Genomic DNA, 22,151 nt, shown 5'->3' with positions numbered 1-22,151 from the left:
TTGTTGTGGGCAGAGAAGGTGTCTATTATATTGTACTCTCCCAAGTGCTTAGTAGTAATAATAATAATGTTGGTATTTGTTAAGCACTTACTATGTGCAGAGCACTGTTCTAAGCGCTGGGGTAGATACAAGGTAATCAGGTTGTCCCACGTGAGGCTCACAGTTAATCCCCATTTTCCAGATGAGGTAACTGAGACACAGAGAAGTGAAGTGACTTGCCCGCAGTCACATAGCTGACAAGTGGCAGAGGCGGGATTAGAACCCACGCCCTCTGACTCCCAAGCCCGGACTCTTGCCACTGAGCCACGCTGCTTCTTTAGGCAATTGACTGACTGACTGCCTGACTGACCCCCAGCCTCATTTCCAACCCCTTCCTGGGTGTCCTTGCCTCACCGTGCATTCTGAATGGCACCAGACTCTTCATGCCCTCCCCTCTGCTCCTCTCCCTTCCCCTCAGCACTGTGCTCATTTGTATATATTATTTATTACCCTATTGATTTTGTTAATGAGGTGTCCATCCCCTTGATTCTATTTATCGTGATAACGTTGTCTCATTTTTGTTTCATTCTGTTCTGCTCTGCCGTCCGTCTCCCCCCATTAGACTGTGAGCCCCTCACTGGGCAGGGATGGTCTCTATCTGTGGCCGATATGTACATTCCAAGCGCTTAGTACGGTGCTCTGCACGTAGTAAGCGCTCAATAAATACTATTGAATGAATGAATGAATGAATGAATGAATGCCCTGAATCCCCATCTTATTACCTCAGTGCATTTCCCAGATTCCAGGCAAGCCAGAGACCATGCAGAGGAGAAATCTGTTCTCCCTCCTACTGAGAGTGTGAGCCCCATGTGGGACAGGGATTGTGTCCAATCTAATTCACTTCTATCTACCCCAAAGCTTAGAAGAGTGTTTGACACATAGTAAGCGCTTAACAAATACCATCAAAAAAATCAAGGCCATTAAGAGCCCCAGACAGTGACTGTATTAAGGACGGTGAGCTAAGGTAAAGCAGACGGCATCCTTCGGGAATCCAGTTCTCTAGCAGGCCAGCCTGGTCCCCAACAATACACAACCTAGAGTTTTCCAGCCTTTTTCTAATAAAGGGTGACCAAAGGGGCCAAAATTGCCTTTCTTATTGCCTTAGCGTCGGGTCACATTAGTGCTGCTAAAACCGAAGCAGCGGGGCTCAGTGGCAAGAGCCCGGGCTTGGGAGTCAGAGGTCATGGGTTCTAATCCCGGCTCCGCCACTTGGCAGCTGGGTGACTTCGGTCAAGTCACTTCACTTCTCTATGCCTCAGTTATCTCATCTGGAAAATGGGGATTAGGACTGTCAGCCCCATGTGGGACAACTTGATTACCTTGTATCTACCCCAGCGCTTAGGACAGGGCTTGGCACATAGTAAGCACTTAACAGAGATCATCATTATTATTAGTTATAAAAGTAGTTAGAACTGGATGAACACAAACATTGAGCAGTAAATTCATTATGGGCAGCGAATGGGTTTGCTCATTCTGCCGTACTGTACTCCACCCAGCGTTTAGTACAGTGCTCCGTACATAGGAAGCGCTCAATAAATACGTGATTGGTTTAAACTTCCAGGATTTTTGTTTACTCACAAATTTAGGCAAAGAGGAAATGCTCCCTTTGAGGCTGCCCTTTTTCATGCCTGCCCTCGCCTAATCATCTTGTATCTAACCAAGCGCTTAGTACAGTGCTTGGCACAGAGTAAATGCTTAGCAAATACAGCAATAATAATCGTTAATGCAGCATGTGGAAGGGATTTCAGAAAAATCACTGTCATTTCTAAACTGAAGAATCGGGGTTTTCTACTCCAAAAAAAATGGAGTCGGACAGATCCAGGGCTGGACCAGTCTGTCGGAATATGAGGAAACTCCCAGTGAGTTTATGACCGTCTCTGCCATTCCCCAGGGACAATCCTGGGCACAATTTGCACTTAGATCTTGGTCATTTCTAATCTAGATTTCCTGCCCCCAGCCACCATTCCCTTGCCATCCACATTGCCTTCTCCACCCACCTTTTAAAAACAATACATTGACCCCAAGTTTTGCAGGTAGGCGACAAACCCCAGAGAAACTGACTAATTTGTGCAAAAGTCAAAAATGATTACAACCATAAACCCTGGTTAACAGGAAACTCCAGAGATCGATGGAAACAAGGCAGATTCTGACTGTTTGGGGCTTTTTTCTACTGTGGAACCTCTTAACTGCATCTTCAATCACTTCGCTCAACCAGCCAGGGATCAAAGTGAGGATCACTCAGAAGGCCCTTGACTATGGTAAGCTGTTCTCTTCCTGAAATTATGACACCACACACATAATTTAAGAGAAAAACCCTTTGATACACAGTGTTTTCATATTGCTAATGAGATGCCGGATTGAAGGGCAAAGGGTTTTAAAGAAGAGATTAATGGGAAGAAAGGAAGTGGCTGGACCAGGCTTCTTGAACCCAAGAAAAAGAACAACTCCCTAATGTAAAACTCCTAGGTCAGGACTTGGGACAAGAGGGGAAGGATGCTGAGGCAAACTGGAGAAGTGAGTCGTTTTTAAGATATAGCGTTGAGTGGAGAAAACATTTTCAATCATTGTGCAGAATTGGTTTGGGCCTCAGAATATCATCCTAGAATTTGGATTAAATCAAAATGGCAATGCCACTTTCCATTTCAGCTCCTCTTCAACCTAAATAAGCAGAATTGCTTTTCGTGGCTTTCTGGCTTTCAGGTTCACGTCTCCCGGACACTGGTTCTAAGGACCGTCGCTTGGGGAAGTCACTTCACTTCTCTGTGCCTCAGTTCCCTCATCCGTAAATGGGGATTAACTGTGAGCCTCACATGGGACGACCTCATTACCCTGTATCTACCCCAGAGCTTAGGACAGTGCTCTGCACATAGTAAGCGCTTAACAAATACCGACATTATTATTATTATTATTTGCAGGATCCCATTCTGACTTAGAATGGGTCCCTCCCTCCACCAAAACCTGGGAACCCTTTATGGGGCCCAGAACATGTTTGGCAGCAGGAAGACACAACCTTTGATGATCGAAGGGAGAAACACTGTTTAGTGATGAGAAAGATGTGGACCTGACCCTACCAGAGGGTGGACAGGAGCAAGAAGGAATTTATGGGAGCAGATAGAGCTCCGACAACCATCCAACGCTCCTTGCAAACTGTCCACATTTTCTGTCTTAGAAAACTACACCCCTAAAATACCAACCCCTCCTCCTGCCCTCTTGCCTTGACCAAGGGTCGGAGACAGTTTTTCTCTCCCGTTACCAGAGTACAGGGCTTGACAAGCCCAGCAGGATATGAGGAGAGACTCAGTGAGGGACAATTAGGGACCCATTTGTGTCACATCTGATTTGTAGTCTTCATTCAGTGGTATTTTTTGAGCACTGACTGTGTGCAAAGCACTGTACTAAGTGCTGGAGAATAATACACTTAAGGATATGTAAAACCTGGTCCCTGGACCTCAGGAGGTAACCAATCTAAAAAGAGCTGGGAAGCTGGCTATGGACACCTGAGGAGGGGTTTACTATAAAATAATAATAATAATGATGATGATGGTGGGATTTGTTAAGTATCTACTATGTGCCTAGCACTGTTCTAAGCACTGGGGTAGATACAAGGTAATCAGGTTGTCCCACGTGAGGCTCACAGCCTCAATCCCCATTTTAGAGATGAGGTGACTGAGGCACAGAGAAGTTAAGTGGCTTGCCCAAGATCACACAGCTGACAGGTGGCGGAGCTGGGATTAGAACTCACAACCTCTCACTCTCAAGCCCCTGCTCTTTCCACTAAGCCACACTGCTTCTATAACAACCATACAGCATGGGAAGATGAAGGACCCTAAATAATGATTAGTAGTAGTAGTAGTAATGATAATAATTGTGCTATTTGTTAAATACTTACTATGTAGCAAGCACTGTACTGAGTGCTGGGGCAGGTACACGATACTCTAGTCAGATGCAGTCCCTGTCCCAAAGGGAGCTCACAGTCTAAGTAGGAAGGAGAACACGATTTGAATTCCCATTTTACAGATGAGGAAACTGAGGCAAAGAGCAGTTAAGTGACTTGCCTGAGGTCACACGGCAGGCAGTTGGAGCCATGCACAGGATGTCCAGGGTCCTAGTGGCTATTTACTTGCAACGTGTGGAAGTGTGATAACCTTAACTCTGGGCCGTGCTTTGGAATTTCCAGTCCACGTCGTAGGTATTTTGCCTGTTCTTTTTGCAGGTGTACAGGCTGGAATGGGGATCCTGGAGAAGTTAATAAAGAAAAAGAGAATACCAGATTTTAAAGGCTCTGAAACCCTCGATTTTCTGAAAGTTGAATACATCGACTACAATTTTTCAAAGTGAGTGAAGCAGGGTATTATTTTTCAGTCAATCGATGGAATTTATTGAGCACTTACCGTGGGCAGAATACTGTACTAAGGGCTTGAGACTGTATAACACAAGAGAAATTGTCACAATCCTTGCCCACAAGGGGTTTACGGTCTAGAGTGGAGTTAGACGTTCTAATAAGTTAAAGTTAGGGAAAGATGAGAGAAGGTAGAGAAATATATATAAATGCTGAGGGGTTGGGGGCGGGATGAATATCAAGTGTTTAAGGGGCACAAAAGGGAGGGCGGATATGGGAAATGAGAGCTTAGAGTCTTGAAAATTCAGGGTGTGAACTACTCCACAAATGTGATGTCCTGTGAAAGAAAGAAGGTGTAATGTTTAAGTCATTGGCAGGAGGTTTATCTCCGTAGGCAGAGTGCGGAGTACAAAATACAGCCATACCCTTGAGGATGGAGTTTTTTAGCCAGAACTACTATCTTCATTCAATCATATTTATTGAACACTTACTGTGTGCAGAGCACTGTACTAAGTGCTTGGGAGAGTACAATATAACAATAAACAGACACATCCCCTGCCCACAACGAGCTTACAGTCTAGTGGGGAAGACAGATATTAACATAAATAAATAAATTATGAATATATAAGTGCTGTGGGGCTGGGAAGGGGGATGAATAAAGGGGTGGATACAAGTTCATCAGGTCTGAACACAGTCCGTGACCCACAGTGGCCCAGTTAGCAGTCTCTTGTGGTGGCTAGTTGTGGCTTCCAGAATGGGGCATATTGCCTCCTGCCAGAAGCTTGAGGCAGAAGGATGATGATGATGATGAACCCATCGTTGGGTAGGGATTGACTCTATTTGTTGCCGAATTGTACTTTCCAAGCGCTTAGTACAGTGTTCTGCACACAGTAAGCGCTCAATAAATACAATTGAATGAATGAATGATGGCATCTCCTCCCCGGGGATATGCGTAAATAGACACGTGCCTCTTGACTTGTTTTAGCCAGTTTCAATGATGAACATGTGGGCTTCATCCAGGTTCTGCAGAAATATCAAGCCAACATTTCTGTTTTCCGTTTTATAGCATTCGATTCAGTGCCTTTTCATTTCCAAATACTTCACTGATTCTTGTACCTGGAACTGGGATTAAAGCGTTAACCAATCACGGTTCTGCAAACATCAGCACAGACTGGGAAATAAAGTCCCCACTTTTGTAAGTACCAATTGTCAGTTTTACTTTTGTTGACAAGAGAACTAAAATAGAAAGTGTAGATTCTAGGCCACAATGTATCACCGAGCACTCAACTGTTCCAAAAGCCTTCTCCTACGATTGTCTTAGAGTCGAAAAGAAACCAAAACAAAACAAAAATCCACAAAAATCCCTTTTTTTCTCCCCCTAAGCAAACTCCAGTCAGGCACAGTTGAAAAGTTCCATCTTAACTGGGATTTCCAAATAGCTAGGTATCTTGGGAAGGGGGAGTTTTGTGGTGTGGGGTGTGAGGGAGTGCAGAGGGGAATCCCTAGGAAAGTAGTTGTAATGATTTTCTTCCACACCTCCGTTCAGGAAAATGCCATCATTTCTTCAAGGGGCAAAACCTTTCTCCCTGCTAAGGCATTTCATTCACCCCTTCATTCGAGGATTATATAGTGTGCATGTTCGGCGATAATCAATCAATAGTATTGATTGAGCACCTCCTGGGTGCAGAGCACTGTCCTAAGCACTTGAATAACGCTAACGTTGGAATGATGATGGTGATGATTATGATAAGAATAACAGCTTCTGCAATTCAGGGATCACAGAGTGGCAGTTTGGAAAAAAACAGAATCCATCTCGGTCCCCTTCAAGTCAAGCTTTTCACCCAGTGCTGTGTGATTTTTATTTTTATTTTTTGGTCTGATCAGCAAAGATGAAGGAGGAGCTTCTCTGTTCCTCTCTGAGGTGTTTTTCACGGGCATCATCAACTTGTCCCGGAGCGCCATGGGCCACCCGACCATGAAGCTCGAAGACTGTTACGTTCACATCAGTCATGCCCACATTGCGTTTTCAGGAGAACTCAGGTAAACGGCCGCAGGGCCAGAGACATGGGTGCCCCCAGAGTGGAAAGAAGGCGGGGGGTGGGTGAAATATTCCAGCAGGCCACTGAGGATGGGTACCATCTCAGCAAAATGAATAAGCGCTTTCTTTTCTTATTCTTCTAGTCCCCTCTATAACTCCTTCTCTGAGCCAATGGAGAAACCCATCCTGAAGAACTTGAATGAAAAAGTAAGACTCTGAAGACGCTGATGACAAGGAGAGTAGAGACGTCAACAGGAACCTCCCCTTAGGAACTGAAAGGCTGCAGAAGTTGCATCCTGAGAAAGCGAAACCTGCCCCATCATCCGAATTATCACTCTTTTCCCCCCGGCAGCAATTTCCAGGCCGCTTTCAAAGGCTATAATTCCCCAGTCATCCTAGCAATTTTAATACCAGAGGGCAGGGACATTCGGACAGTGACCTGAATTGGGCTTTAGCACTTCTTTGCCAAACCATTTTGGCACTGACTCACTACTTTGTCACTTTGGGCATTCTGTGATTCTGCACCTCCTCATCAACCTGGGAGCCCGTCACTGGGCAGGGATTGTCTCTACCTGTTGCCGAATTGTACATTCCAAAGCGCTTAGTACAGTGCTCTGCACATAGTAGGCGCTCAAGAAATTCGACTGAATGAAAACTCCTCAGCTAATATTAGTTAAGCACCCACCTAGGCAAACAGTAGGAAGGTACAGAACTTGAGAAAGACATAGGCACTGCCCTCAAGGAGTTTACCTTCTCAGTGTCTCTCCAACTGAACGCTGAAAATTATGCACTATGAGGAGTTGGAAATGGTTCATTTAAAAATACTCTTGATGATTATTAGTCTGTTGTTGCTTCTTGGTGCTTTTTAAGCCCCTCAGCATAAGAAGGTGAATACAAACCGCTCATCTAGCGCTTTGCTGCAAACCTATCTTGCACTTTTTAAAATGAATCTTTTTCTTCACTCAGTTATGTCCAATTATCAAAGACGAAATGGAAAGGATAAATGCTGAGCTCCGAACACTGGATGGTGAGTTCTGTAAAATCCCCATTCGTTCACTGATGTTTTTTAGGTTTTCCCAGTCTGCTATTAAAATACCCGGTGCCTTCTCTGATCCGTGTTGTCCGTCCCAATATCAGCCAAATGAATAGGTGGTCTGGGGAGCAGAGATTCACCTTCCCAGGAGAGTCTCCGATGAGCTCTAATCTAACTTTGTCACTGACTGGTTGTTGGCCAGTCAGCAGGAAAGTCACAGTCACTTCTGGACTTTTCATTCTTTTACGGTGTTTGTTATTCACTGACCGTGTCCCAGCCACTGTTCTGAGTGCTGGGGTAGATACAGAGTAATCAGGTTGGACACAGTCACGTCCCACATGGGGCTCCCATTTAACAGACGAGGGAACCGAGGCACAGAGAAATTAAGCCCAAGGTCACACAGCAGACAACTCAGGTCCTTCTGACTCCCAGGCCCATCCATTGATCCACTAGGCCACGGTGCTCCTCATGCTGCCTCCATTTCTGCAGAATCAGAGGACTAACAGTGAATCTCCCACCCACGTCCCAGGGGTATTAAGTAGAAAAAGACAATAAAGCTCCTTGCAAACATGAAATGGGAGAAAAGGCTCGATGGAAACTATTTAGGCCCGTGTGTTCCTTTGTTATTCATTGATCTAGTGGAAAGATTTTCTGGGTCCTGATCCCGCTTCCAACTTATCCACCTGCGTGAACTTGGGCAAGTCTGCTAACGTCTCTGGACTTCAGTTTCCTCATGTGTAAAATGGGGATTCAACACCTGGTCTCCCTCCTACTTAGACCGTGGCAGACAGGGACTGTCCGACCGGATTGTCTTGTCTGCACTCCGCATCTAGTACAATGCTTGTCACAGAGTAAGCGCTTAACACATGCCATAATTATTCTTCATTTTAATTTTTAGGGGTGCTAGAGAATGCCTGAAGTACCATTTAGGGTCGTGGCTGGGGATGGAATGGCAGTGCCCCAGCTTTAACGCAGCCGCTATCACTCTGTTCCCCTGCCTTGTAAAACACGCCTTGTGGGTGTGCCTTAAAAAGGCACATTGAGGAATAGCAGATATGACAGTTGACTATTGATGGCTTCAAGAATAAGGGCGGGGCAGTTCAATGAGGTATTTTCTACTCCCAGCACCCACGGGAGTGCATTTTCATTCCACTGAGAGTTCAGGATGGGAGAACAGCAAGTATCATTTGTAATGCATTTTTATAATTTGGGGTGTTTTCTTCCCTCCGCTCTCCGTGCAGTCCTAACCAGGATTGATGAAAATACTCTGTTAGATTATTCTCTCATCAACTCCCCGGAAATTCAAGAGTCAGCCATCGACATGGATTTGAAGGTAATTTTGACGTCATTATCTTTGCCATCACTATAAATGAATCAATCAATCAATCAGTGGTATTTACTGATCCCTTACTGAGTGCAGAGTACAGTACTGAACACTTGGGGAGAGGACAGTACAGCGGACTTAGTAGATTCATTCATTCAATAGTGTATATTGAGCGCTTACTATGTGCAGAGCACTGTACTAAGCGCTTGGAATGTACAGATCCGTAACAGATAGAGACAGTCCCTGCCCTTTGACGGGCTCACGGTCTAATCGGGGGAGACGGACAGACAAGAACAATAGCAGTAAATAGGATCGAGGGGATGAACATCTCATTAAAACAGTAGCAAATAAATAGAATCAAGGTGATGTACATCTCATTAACAAAATAAATAGGGTAATGAAAATATATACAGTTGAGAGGATCCTTTGCCCACAAGGAGCTTACAGTCTAGAAGGGGAGAGGACTTTAAAATAAATTACAGATAAGGGAAATGAATATTTACCAAGCATCCATAGTTAAACAGCTAAATCACCCCAATGCCATGGTCTCACAACTTCGTGACTCTGTGGTGTCATAAATTTGCTCCAGGCCCCACACAAGTGTCAAACTGACTTTGCCTGGGGAAAAGAAAAGGTCCCTCCAAGCTGACTGAGACTTCAAAAGGAGCTCACGTGCAGTTTAGCTGCCCTGCGCTGTCAGTCAGTCGTTTTTATTGAGCTCTTATGGTGATGTTGGTATTTGTTAAGCGCTTACTATGGGCAGAGCACTGTTCTAAGCGCTGGGGGAGATACAGGGTAATCAGGTTGTCCCACGTGAGGCTCGCAGTCTTAATCCCCATTTTATATTTTACAGAAGCCCAGAGAAGTGAAGTGACTTGCCCACAGTCACACAGCTGATAAGTGGCAGAGGTGGGATTCGAACGCATGATCTCTGACTCCCAAGCCCGGGCTCTTTCCACTGAGCCACACTGCCTCTCTACTCATGAGCAGAGCACACTATAGCGAGCACTTGAGAGTATTCAATAGAAGAGACACATTCCCTGCCTACAGTGAACTTAGAGTTAGAGGAGCAGCGTGGCACAGTGGAAATAGCTCGGGCTTGGGAGTCAGAGGTCATGGGTTCGAATCCCAGCTCTGCCGCTTGTCAGCTGTGTGACTATGGACAAGTCACTTCACTTCTCTGGGCTTCAGTTACCTCATCTGTCAAATGGGGATTGTCAAATTAGAACAGTGCTCTGCACATAGTAAGCGCTTAACAAATACCAACATTATTATTATGGTTATTATGGGACAACCTGATCACCTTGTATCCCCCAGCGCTTAGAACAGTGCTTTGCACATAGTCAGCGCTTAACAGATTTATTTATTATTATTACTGTGAGCTCTATAGGCCCTTTGCTCCCTTACTATGTGCTACTTGACTTTGTGTATGCAGTATTAGCTTTTCTTTCTTTTTCCCTGTAGGGCACATTCTATCTAATGGAAAATTTCACTGACCCTCCTTTCAGGCCAGCTCCTTTCACTCTGCCAGACCTCAATGACTTCATGGTGTACATCGGAATCTCAGAATATTTCTTTAGGTCTGCATCATTTGCCTATTTCACAGCAGGGGTCTTCAACATCACCTTGACGACGAAAGAGGTGAGAGGGGTCACGCACTTAAAGTTCGTTAAGACGCTCATTTAATAAATAGTGCCTGCAGGATTATACCGAGCAGAACTTTCGCACAAGATGATCTCTTCTCTTGAGAGGCTGATGTCTAATTATGCCTCAACTCCAAGTATAGCAGTATGACAATAATTTGAAATGAGTACTCTCAGCATTTGCAGCATTATTATCAGTTTTGTTCCTAAGTTTCTTTAGAACTACTCATTTTAATTCTCTCATACAGTTTTTTTCAGACTTGTTTTTTTAAATAAAATGCATCCTCTCTAGTTGTTCCCTGTCTCCTCCCCCAAGAGGTTATATTTCTATCTTTATGAATTCTTTCAAAAAGAGACACTAGAGTGACTGTCTTTTTCTTTTCAAGATTTCCAAGCATTTTCCTCAAAACTCCAAAAACTTTGGCAGGGTGATTTCTCAGGTGAGTGATCTATGTTTTCTTTCTCGGCTTCACCCTCCATCTAATGATAATGTTTCCAAAATCCAATTTGCTCTTAGAATTCTTTTGGCTCCATATTCATGTTTTCTTTTTAGGCTTCATGAAGTCATTTTTTCTCCCTTAGGATTTTTATGGTTTGAAGTAATCAGTAGAAAATAGATACTTAATTTTGAGAACTTTTTAAAGCAGATAATTAATATTATACTTGCACAACATACAGTTAAGAGCTGTAGGTATTCATTCAGTCAGTCATATTTATTGGAGGCTTACTGTGTGCAAAACACTGTATTAAAAACTTGGGAGAGTAAAATATAACAATAAGCACGTTCCCTGCCCACATCGAGTTACTACGTGAAGGTACAGTTCTGCTCTCGAGCTTATGAACTAAAATATTAAAGTACCTCCAGGAAAGGGCATTTGCTAAATCCATTTTCAGTTCTGAATTCTCCTTCCCACTTTGCTGGGTTTTTTTAAAAAAAAAATTCTGATGTAGATTGTAAATTTTATTTGTATTTTTCTGAATCCTGGCAGATTGCAGAAATATATTTAAATACTGAGCCGTTTATAGCAATGGTCGTGGTTACTTCTCCGCCAGCAGTCAATTTACAACCAGGCAACTTTACCGTAGAAATCCCAGGCTCCATCAAGATGTTTACCCAACCAGAAAATTCAACTGCGGAAACCATTCTTTCAATGAATTTTGTGAGTATGTGGAATTAGGGAGTTCAGTGAGCTCCAAGTAAACGTCTTCAACGGTCTTTTGGGGAGGAAATGGGGAATTGGAGAAGGGAAGGAAGAGATGGGTTTTATCTCTTAAAAAAATGAAGCCACTCTTGAATGAAATCAGTATTCTTAAACCCCATGATGAAAATCTACTTCCTAAATGTCTAATTGTCAACAGATTGAAAAATCAGAGAAACTGGGCCTTTTGATTCTTATGTCATAAGATAGCGGTGTTTACTATGGAATCGATTTGTATTCCCCGCACTTAGTAATAAGCAACTTTCATCATCTCCAGGTAGCCAGTACCAGCGTTGATCTGGTTATTTTAGGACAGAAGCTGATCTGCTCCTTATCTCTGAACAGGTAAGAATAAATTGATTGGCCTTCCCAAGACCACAGTAATAAATACTCCAAAAACCTTCGCTGCCAAGCCGACTTTGAATGTCATTTAGACTTATTTTGCTGTAAATCATAAGTAATGACAACTTGGGATGTTCTTTTTGTGAATATCAGTATTAATAATTATACTCTCACATCAGTGTATTATATTCACCAAGGTAATGGGAGGTATAAAGGGATTCTTCGTGGCTGACTCCAAAGTCATACTATTTCCACTACAGGTTAAGCAAGCTTAGTGGAAAGAGCAAAGGCTTGGGAGTCAGCGGTCATGGATTCTAATCCTGGCTGTGCCACTTGTCAGCTGTGTGACTTTGGGCAAGTCACTTCACTTCTCTGTGCCTCAGTTACCTCATCTGTACAATGGGGATAAAGACTGTGAGCCCATGGGTGACAACCTGATTACCTTGTCTCTACTCCCGTGCTTAGAACAGTGCTTGGCACATAGTAAGGGCTTAACAAATACTATCATTATTATTATTATAATTATTATTTTCTGAGGTGGGGCTTCTGGGGAGTTTGGCGACATCACTAGGAGGTGAGATTAGAGGAAGGCCACAATTTGTGACGTGCCCCAAACCCCTCTGGACAGATGGAGAAAGTACATCTTATTCTTCAGGCCACAGGGCAAATGTCAAGATGTTTTCCGGGGTTTTCTGGCTCTGCCTGAATCCCAAAATGTGTGCAACCTCAAATCACCATGTTACACTTTAAAAATTGGATAGGTATGAGGAAAAGCTTAACAGGGCATTTTCAGTATAGAAGCTAAAATAAATGAGTTCAGTTGATATCATTAATTGGTATGTTAATTAACAGAGGTAAAAATGTGTCACCTAAAGAAACTGGTTTGGGTTTTTTTGGCTAGCTTTAAGAATCCTAACCGTGGGCTAGAATTTTTCATTGTCCCTCTTGGAAAATCTTCCCGAAACACTAACTATTAGAGTAATTTGCAGGTGTCTTAGGCAGTGAAGTGTTCTTGCACAATGCGTATCCCAGGTGTGCTGTGAGAAATCACCTCTAAAACATCACCACGTTGAAAACCTTGACTCTCAGGTGCACCTGATGTTGCTTGAAAGGGCAAATCAGGGGCCCAACCATCCCAAATTTAAGGCCTGGTCTTTTTGTCCCTGCTTTGGCTGTAGCCTCCCAAGGGTAACAGTATGAGACGGTTTGCCTTCTGCAAGGTACTGTTCAAAAGCAGCGTGGCTCAGTGGAAAGAGCACGGGCTTTGGAGTCAGAGGTCATGGGTTCGAATCCCGGCTCAGCCACTAATCAGCTGTGTGACTTTGGGCAAGTCACTTAACTTCTCGGTGCCTCAGTTCCCTCATCTGTAAAATGGGGATGAAGACTGTGAGCCCCATGTGGGACAACCTGATTCCCCTGTGTCTACCCCAGCACTTAGAACAGTGCTCGGCACATAGTAAGCGCTTAACAAATACCAACATTAACATTAATTAATTCAGTAAAGAAAGACTAGAAAATCTTTTAGAACCAGAATTTACCAATCGGAGAGAGAGAGACAGAGAGATCCAAAAGGGCCTTGAGGGACATTGGTAGCTGGGTAACAGACTCAGATCTCGGGACTTATTTGGCCTTGTCTTCTCTTATGCCGTCGAGTCGTTTCTGACCCATAGCGACACCACGGACGCATCTCTCCCAGGGCACCCCGCTCTCCATCTGCCATCTTTCTGGTAGTGGATCCAGCGAGTTTTCTTGGTAAAATTACAGAAGCGGTTTACCATTGCCTTCTTCCGCGCAGTAAACTTGAGTCTCCGCCCTTGACTCTCTCCCATGCCGCTGCAGCCCAGCATGGGAGAGTTTTAATTTGTAGCAGATGGCTTTCCACTCGCTAGCCACTGGCCAAGCTAGGAATGGAAGGGGTAGGCCTCTGCTTGACTCTCCCTCCCTTAGCCGAGGTTGATAGAGTACTGGAAACTCTCCAAGTGCCGACCCAAGTCGAAATAAGGTAAAGATGTTGGAGATAGTGTGTATAATTAGCACTGATTCCAACGCTCCATTACCTCTCCTATTGATCAAAATACGAGAAGAGTGTGCAGTAGTTCAACAATTTGGGTGTGAGAGGGTTTCATCATAAAACAGGATTGATTTCAAGACTTTGCCTTGGAATTTGGGAATCCTGGCCCACTGGTGTTAGCTTTCACCTGTAAACCATTATTTTTTTCACTAACTTGAATTCAGGATCTCCCATCCATTTTATATACTCAATCTAGCCCCCTGTGTACTTGTTCCACAGTGAAGGAGCTCCTGTGATTCACTCACAGACCAAAGTTTAATAATTTTTTTAATGATTCCCATCCAGAAGACATTCCTAACTAGCCACACTTTGCTAAACCAGAGGGAATAATGCATAGCATTACTGTGGAATCATTTACAACTTGTTTACACTATCACCACGGACCATAACCCCTCTTCTCCCACCCTGAAATCAGCCCTTTCTCATAGCCCATTCCATTATATCAAGTTATCATAATTAGCCAAACCTGTTCAGTCCTGAAAGAGGATGAGACTCCACTAATTGTCTTCTCGTCTATGGATGTCGAAAGATAAACATCTCCAAACGTAAGCCAAATGTTTAGTAATTAGGGAAGGGCAAACTGGTAGGGCCAGAACAGGAATTTTAACCTAACTCTGACTGAGACTGCGGTTTCTCTGGGGTTTGACTAGGTGGAGTTCCCTTCGTTCATCACCTTTTCTAAGAAATCTGCAGGGGTCAGCACCTACGACGAGGTCCAGATCAGGAACTACTGCCTCGAATGGAATATATTCTCAGGAATTGCTCGGGGGAAATCTATGGGGCAAATAAAGAGTGAGTTCTCCGGGAGTTCGTAGACCCTGAGAACTATTAGCACATCTCACTTATAGCTTGGTGGGCTTAGAAGAAGGACATCTGGACACTTGGGATCATTAAACATTAAGATGGATTACTAAGGATACTTACTGGATCTCTTAATAATAATAATTGTGGTATTTGTTAAGCGATTACTCTGGTCAGACACCGGGATGGATACAAGCAAATTGGGTTGGTCACAGTCCCAGTCACACATGGGGCTCGTAGTCTTCATCCCCATTTTGCAGATGAGGGAACTGAGGCCCAGACAAGTGAAATGACTTGCCCAAGGTCACCCAGCAGACAAGTGGCAGACCCAAAATTAGAACCCAAGTCCTTCTGACTCCGAAGCCCATGCTCTATCCACTGGGTGATGTTGCTTTTCTAGATCTAGATCTCTTGATCTGGAAGTCTTTGAAAGTAGAATGGATTCTCTGCTGCCTGGTATTGGTTAAATGTGAACCTCCCTGAAGGCCAAGGGATCAATTCCACCTTTTAGTCCAATATTTCCTTCATATCAGGATTAGGACAAGTCCTCTTAACCTCTTCAGTAAAACAGCATTTCCTCCTGGATTTTTGTATTTTCCAATTGGACTAAAAAGAACATGACCTAAAGGATACCTTTGGGTTTGGGGGTTTTGGCTTTTTAAAAACGTCTCTCCTTATCCTTATTTTCCTTTAGATTCCGCCTCTCTGTGCCCCAGTCCAATCGAAGCTCTATAGAGGTAGGAATTAAGGATCTCAGATAAAAGGGTTAATTGGAAGGGGAAAGCGCTTTGTTCTCCTTTAAGCATACTCTACTGTTTGTCTTCTTCTCTGGTTGGTTATTTTCTATCTTTTCTAGAATTCCCTTTTAACTTGGGTGGTTTTGTTTTTTCTGTCTTACAAGCTCCGTACCCGACACTACTCTTTCCCCCAGAGGACTAATACTCCAGAAAGAGAACTTTTCCAACCTAGTTTTACCTGTGTGGTGGCTTTAGCTCAAGAATTCACAGTGCTGCCAAAATATTACGGAACGCAGGAGGAGCAAGAGAGAGCTCATAATTTCAAGTCATTCTGTGATTGTCTAGATTAAATAACCCTTTGAGTTCACCTGCCTGGAGAAGAAGCTACAGTGCCCTGGACTAAAGACTCCTTGAGACTTCTATAGCCATTTCTTAATAGTTGTGGTGCAGATTTACTTTACTAGGTAAATGAGTACTTCCTGGACCTCACCGCATGCTTCTCCCCCCTTTCCTGCTCCTGACCCTCTGAAATCACTGGGAGAAAAGATACTACAGCAGCTCCCATCAGTCGATGGTATTTTTCGAGTGCTTTCTGTGTGCAGAGTACTGTACTAAGCATCTGAGAGAGTACCACAGAGTTGGTAGACACATTCCCTACCCATAATGAGCTTACGCTCTAGAGGAGGAGACAGACATTAATATAAATAAATATGGGTATGTACATAAGTGCTGTAGGCCTGAGGGTGAGGTGAATATCGATTGCCCAAAGGATAGTGCAAAGACAACGAAGAAGGGAGTTGGAGTCGGGGAAAAGAAGGCTTAGTTGGAGAAGGGCTCTTGGAAGAGTCGTGCCTTAATAAGGCTTGGAAGCGGGGGAGCTTCCCAGAGCTTTTTCCACACCCTTATCTCCTTAGCCCTTTTTTAATCTAGCCGATATTCCGGAGTCCCACTGTGGATGCGGAAGGGAGGAAATGAGGTGGTTAGTATGACGGCCAAGTGAGTAGGATATTTTCGATTCACTGAGAGCAGTTCAACCTTTAGGTTACGGTTGTGGGTGGAGAATAATAGCATCGTGAAGGTGGGAAGTGGGTTGTGCCCTAAATGCCAGTCAGACATTTGAAATGCCAGTGGAAATACACGTACAGCTAGTTGGGAACCTCTGGGCATGGAAGCAGAGTGGAGATAAGCTCTGCTACCCAAAGGGCACGGCTTAATTTTGACAAACACTGGTTGGATTTCCAGTGAAGATGGAAAACCAACCAAGACCTTCCAAGTCGTCCCACCAAACTCTCCTCGGTAAACCACACCGGGTGAAAATTGCTCCGATTCTACTGCCAACACCACCGGGACATAAAAATCCATCCATCAGTGGTATTTATCGAGCGCTTACTATGTGCGGAGCACTATACTAAGTGCTTGGGAGTGTACAATCCAACAGAACTAGCACACACGCTCCCGACCCATAACGAGCTTGCCGTCTAGAGGGGTAAACAGACATTAATATGAATAAATAAGTAAATAATAAAAAGATCCAATTCACCTGTCCATCTGTTTAGGATCATGACAGGTCCCTGACAACTCTGTTTTCCCAAATCTGATCAATTCCCTTAAAGTCCAACCTCCATCTCAGAGCCAGGCCCCTCATTCAACTCTTCCCTTTGTTTCAGATGCTGAGATTTGAGAATATTCTGTCCTCCGTCCTGCATTTCGGGCTCATCCCGCTGGCCAACGGTAAGTCAGTGGCCGAAACCCTTAAAAGGGCTTTTGAACACTCAGGAAACTCCATGGTTTGAGGGATTGGTAAAGTGCCTATGATTATGCCCTACTCCCACACCGAGGCTTGTTCCTCTCCAGGGCACTGGTTCCATTCCAGCCCAGCCCAAGTCAGTAGTGATGAAACTTTGCCATCTTAAGCAATTTGGGCTGAAATGAAATGTAGGTCAAGTCCAGGAAGATTTAGCACTAATTATGATCTGGTTGGATGTCTCAAAAGGGATTTGGAGTCAACACAGGGAGGCGAACCTATCTTCTTCCTCAGGGAAATTCCCTTTCAAATCAGTGAGAATCTAGATTGTCATCATCATCATCATCATCAATGGACTTATTGGGTGTCTGCCGTTTGCCGCGCACTGTACTAGATGCTTGGGGATAGAAGAATTCAGAAAAGACAAGGGCCCTACTCTCGGATTACGGCGTTGCAGACGATGTCAACTCTGATCCCGGCTCCGCCACTTATCAGCTGTGTGACCTTGGGCAAGCCGCTTAACTTCTCTGTGCCTCAGTTACCTCCTCTGTAAAATGGGGATTAAGTCTGTGAGCCCCACGTGAGACAACCTGATGACCTTGTATCTACCCCATTGCTTAGAACAGTGCTCGGCATGTAGTAAGCACTTAACAAATACTGTCATCACCATATCAGTGGAGACACCCACTTGAGAAATGACCTGTGGAGACAGACAGAATCTCATCTTCAATTATTGCCATTCTAGAACCTTGAATGCGCATTCGCTTCACACAAATTATTCTTTAATTTTGAAAAAATCAACTATCCCCAGAACTCATAATCTTGGGCTTCTGGAGAGGTACCGCAGGTCTTTGGGTTTTCCAGTTGGTCACATGTGCTCGGTCATAACTAAAGGTCAACCGAGCAATAAGGTTAGTGGGCTTGAAGTTTTGGGGGTGTTTTTTTTTTTGGCAAATGCTGGAAAGGATGAAAAGGCTGAACTGAAAACTGGAAACAGCAAGAATGACCAAATGGAAACCAGTTTGCAAGCCAGTTTACCAGGGAAGAGGCTCATCCATATGTCTACTGACCGTGTTGGGAGTTGCTTTTTATTCTTGCCATGGTTTATATTGCAGCAAAATTACAGAAAGGATTCCCTTTGCCTAACCTGGACCAGATTACCCTTGTTAATTCCGACATTGAAGTTCATCAGGTGAGAATGTGTGTTTCCCCTTAAAAAATGACATATTTTCCTCTACGGTGGGGTAGTTCTCCCTCTGCCAGTGGGAACTTTGCAAGTCAGAAACATTTGCCTCTCTTGGGAAATGCAGTAAACGGGAAAATTTGAGATGAGAACCTGGATTAGTCTGTTGCCACCCGGTGACCAACGCACTTTCCATAGTCGTCAGAGGGTTTGGAAGTGATATTCATTGGGGATTTGCCCCAGGGTTGCTATTTGGGAAGCAGCGTGGGAAGCTGTGGGAAGCTCAGTGGAAAGAGCCCGGGCTTGGGAGTCAGAGGTCATAGGTTTGAATTCTGGCTCCGCCACTTGTCAGCTGTGTGACTGTGGGCAAGTCACTTAACTTCTCTGGGCCTCAGTTACCTCATCTGTAAAATGGGGATTTACCGTGAGCCCCACGTGGGACAATCTGATTACCCTATATCTACCCCAGCGCTTAGAACAGTGCTCTGCACATAGTAAGCGCTTAACAAATACCAACATTATTATTATTATTATTTGTCTAAGGTGCAAGTAACTCAAAGTAGTGCTCATTCTTCGTAGAACCATAATCAGGTCCTCTCTCATTTCTAAAGTTTGGAAAATCTGCTGGACATGGATAGCCTTGTTTCTACCCAGAAGCTACTTAATAGACTCCCTGCTTGGATACTTTTGTAACTTGGTTCCGAACCATACCTTATGACCCTTAGCCAACCACTTATTTCTGTACCTCCACAGACAGACCTGTTCCTTCAGTTCCCCCTCTTGATCAGAAACTGGTTCCAGTAAAACCAGTGACTGTGAAGGAAGTTAGGCTAAAGCGGCGAGAAACAGCGTGGCTTAGCGGAAAGAGCCCGGGCTTGGGAGTCAGAGGACGTGGGTTCTAATCCCGGCTCCGTCACTTGTCTGCTGTGTGACCTTGAGCAAGTCATTTAACTTCTCTGGGCCTCAGCTACCTCATCTGTAAAATGGGGATTAAAAAGTGTGAGCCCCACGTGGGACAACCTGACTACTCTGTGTCTACCCCAGCACTTAAAACAGTGCTTGGCACATAGTAAGCGTTTAACAAATACCATAATTCTTCTTCTTCTTCTTCTTCTTCTTCTTATTATTATTATTATTAAAGGAAGAATAAAATTCAGTTACTGAAAAGGAAAGGCAAGAAGGTTACGTTCCTTAGAGTCTCCGATTTAACCAGAAGTCTTTCTAAGTTCTGACACGACGAGTTTAACTTGATCATCTCCAATTTATGGGTAGAGAAAATGGAGAGAACCAAGGGAGGAAAGAAAGAAAGGGAATCCAGGTGTAAAACCCAAATAGAATTTAGAATTCTTCACACTTGGTCCAGTTTTCCGTGTGTGCAGAAACTTATTCAAGGAGAAAATCAGAAAGGCAAAGTCTGAGTCATAATTTTAAGGTAGATTTTTGTAAATGTTCTTTTTCCTTTAGGGGTTCCTCTTGGTTTCCACTGATGTTCACTACAATCCTTCCCTAAGAAAGCAGTACACCAGAGTGGCCAGAAAGGAGAGGGCCCTTCGGCTGGATTTGGAAGACTGACCTGAACCTCCTTATCGACGGAGCATCCAGGAAAAAAATTGAGACGAGTCCCTCGGAGAGAGACAGGAAAGAGCCCGGGGAACGTTGGCATTCAAGGAACCCCTCAAGGGGTAGGGTCAAAGTCTAATTCCCACCCGTACACTCTTTCCTAGCCCATAGAATAGTGGTCTGCATACAGTAAGCGCTTAATAAATACTCTCAATCAATCAATTGTATTTATTGAGCGCTTACCGTGTGCTCTGTTTGCCAAACACACAGTACTAAGCCCTTGGGAGAGTACGATATCACAAGAATTGGTAGATACGTTCCCTCCCCACGATGAGCTTACGGTCTATTATTACTACAGTGATGAGCTTTTTAAACCCAGGCAGATTTTCAAATTGGTTTTCCTTTCTAGAGCCTCAGAACTCCAGAAAGAAGAATAGGTTACAGTGGTGTGGGTGTTGTGCGTGCGCATCCGTGCGTGTGTGAACATGAATGTCCTGTTCATGTCCATGAGAATGGTTGCCGGGATGGAACAGCAGGCCTGGCAATTCCTCGCATTAGTAAGAGGCTGTTAAAATTTTGACCTTCCTCCTGTCGGACTCTGTTGTGTTTTGTACCCGCCATTACATTTTCTGCTCACTGTGCCCGCCCTTTAATTAAAATATTTTCTACGTACTTCAGCTCAGGCTCCACTTCATTCAAGAAAGAAGTCAGTGAGCAGCTGAATTTTAAGTCTGACGGTTGGCAGCAGACCTTAAAAAGTCCACGTGGCTTTGGACTTTAGGTTCAATTTAGACTTGGGGTTGAGTACGTTTAGGCATTGCCTGCCGTGCTTCTTTCAGCTTTCCTCTGACATTGTATAATGACAACAAAAGAAATTAGTCCTGTTACTTCAAACAATTTTGTGCCTGTGATTTTTATTAAGTTAAATAGCCAGAGATTCAATTCAATGACAGAGCAGGGCAACAGACCTCAAAGATGATTCGTGCCTAAGGGAGGAATTTTTGTTATGTCCTTACAAAGCTGAAAAAAGTAATATTATTAAAGAGCTTCAGCGTTCCTTCGTCTGAAGTGATGTTTTTCTTGTCTGGGAAGATCACGGAGTTCACATCTACAGATTCACTTGGAAAGGTTATGCTTTTTGATATAGTCCATTAAACCGATGTTATATTTTTATAGTGTCAGAGTGTTCACTGTTTAGTATAATTTCTTACAACCTAAATGCAAAGTAAGTAGAGCTCCTAGATTAGGGTCATCTCTCAAAAGTACCAGAGAAGCAGCGTGGCTCAGTGGAAAGAGCCCGGGCTTGGGAGTCAGAGGTCATGGGTTCGAATCCCAGCTCTGCCACTTGTCAGCTGTGTGACTGTGGGCAAGTCACTTCACTTTTCTGGGCCTCAGTTACCTTATCTGTAAAATGGGAATGAAGACTGTGAGCCTCACGTGGGACAACCTGATTACCCTGAATCTACCCCAGTGCTTGGAACAGTGCTCTGCACATAGTAAGCGCTTAACAAATACCAACAATATTATTATTATTATTACTACCATATTCTTGTTTTCCCTCCAACAGGAATTTCTCTCTTTTAACCATCTTTGGATAAAGATGGGAGTAGGCCTTGCATGGCGTACAGATTCAGGGGATACATTCAGGCCATTTTCTTAATGGCATTTAAGAGAATAATCTGCGCCAGACCCTATACTAAGCGCTGGGGTAGATACAAGCTCACCAGAACCCAGTCTCTGTCCCACCTGGGGCTCACAGTCTTAATCCCCATTTTACAGGTGAGGTAACTGAGGCACAGAGAAGTGAAGTGACATGTCCCAGGTCACGCAGCAGACAAGTGGAGCCAGGATTCGAACGCAGGTCTCCTGACTACCAGGCCCATGCTCTTTCCACGAGGCCGCGCTGCTTCTCTGAGGCATGCAATTCATTCAATAGTATTTATTGAGCGCTTACTATGTGCAGAGCACTGTACTAAGCGCTTGGAATGGACAAATCGGCAACAGGTAGAGACAGTCCCTGCCCACTGACAGGCTTACAGTCTAATCAAAATGATGGCATTTGTTAAGCGCTTACTAGGTGCCAAGCACTGTTCTAAGC

The 22,151-nt window shown here is 44.1% G+C and overlaps 1 protein-coding gene across 1 annotated transcript; it reads left to right on the top strand.

Moving 5' to 3' along the window:
* The first annotated feature begins 2,164 nt into the window (after positions 1–2,164).
* BPIFC (BPI fold containing family C) lies at positions 2,165–20,242 on the top strand. The gene is made up of 15 exons (XM_001508907.4): positions 2,165–2,297; positions 4,253–4,373; positions 5,445–5,573; positions 6,263–6,418; positions 6,560–6,623; positions 7,383–7,443; positions 8,691–8,782; positions 10,238–10,414; positions 10,803–10,856; positions 11,406–11,576; positions 11,893–11,960; positions 15,524–15,566; positions 17,234–17,297; positions 18,426–18,502; positions 19,958–20,242. The coding sequence occupies exons 1-15, from the start codon at positions 2,168–2,170 to the stop codon at positions 20,063–20,065; spliced, it is 1,515 nt and encodes a 504-aa protein (XP_001508957.2). The 5' UTR covers positions 2,165–2,167; the 3' UTR covers positions 20,066–20,242.
* The last annotated feature ends 1,909 nt before the right edge of the window (positions 20,243–22,151 follow it).

Source organism: Ornithorhynchus anatinus, chromosome 14, assembly GCF_004115215.2.
Source record: "Ornithorhynchus anatinus isolate Pmale09 chromosome 14, mOrnAna1.pri.v4, whole genome shotgun sequence".
In the NCBI taxonomy this organism is placed as follows: domain Eukaryota; kingdom Metazoa; phylum Chordata; class Mammalia; order Monotremata; family Ornithorhynchidae; genus Ornithorhynchus; species Ornithorhynchus anatinus.
The sequence above is the reverse complement of the archived record's forward strand: the minus strand, read 5'-3'. Positions and strand labels throughout refer to the sequence as shown.

What these genes read in the sequence shown, in the direction of transcription:
- BPIFC (XM_001508907.4), top strand. Translation starts at nt 2,168, where the DNA reads ATGGAAACAAGGCAGATTCTGACTGTTTGGGGCTTTTTTCTACTGTGG. An exon ending in ATCGACTACAATTTTTCAAA is followed by an intron (nt 4,374 to 5,444) that starts GTGAGTGAAGCA and finishes TCCGTTTTATAG; the next exon opens with CATTCGATTCAGTGCCTTTT. An exon ending in CCATTCTTTCAATGAATTTT is followed by an intron (nt 11,577 to 11,892) that starts GTGAGTATGTGG and finishes CATCATCTCCAG; the next exon opens with GTAGCCAGTACCAGCGTTGA.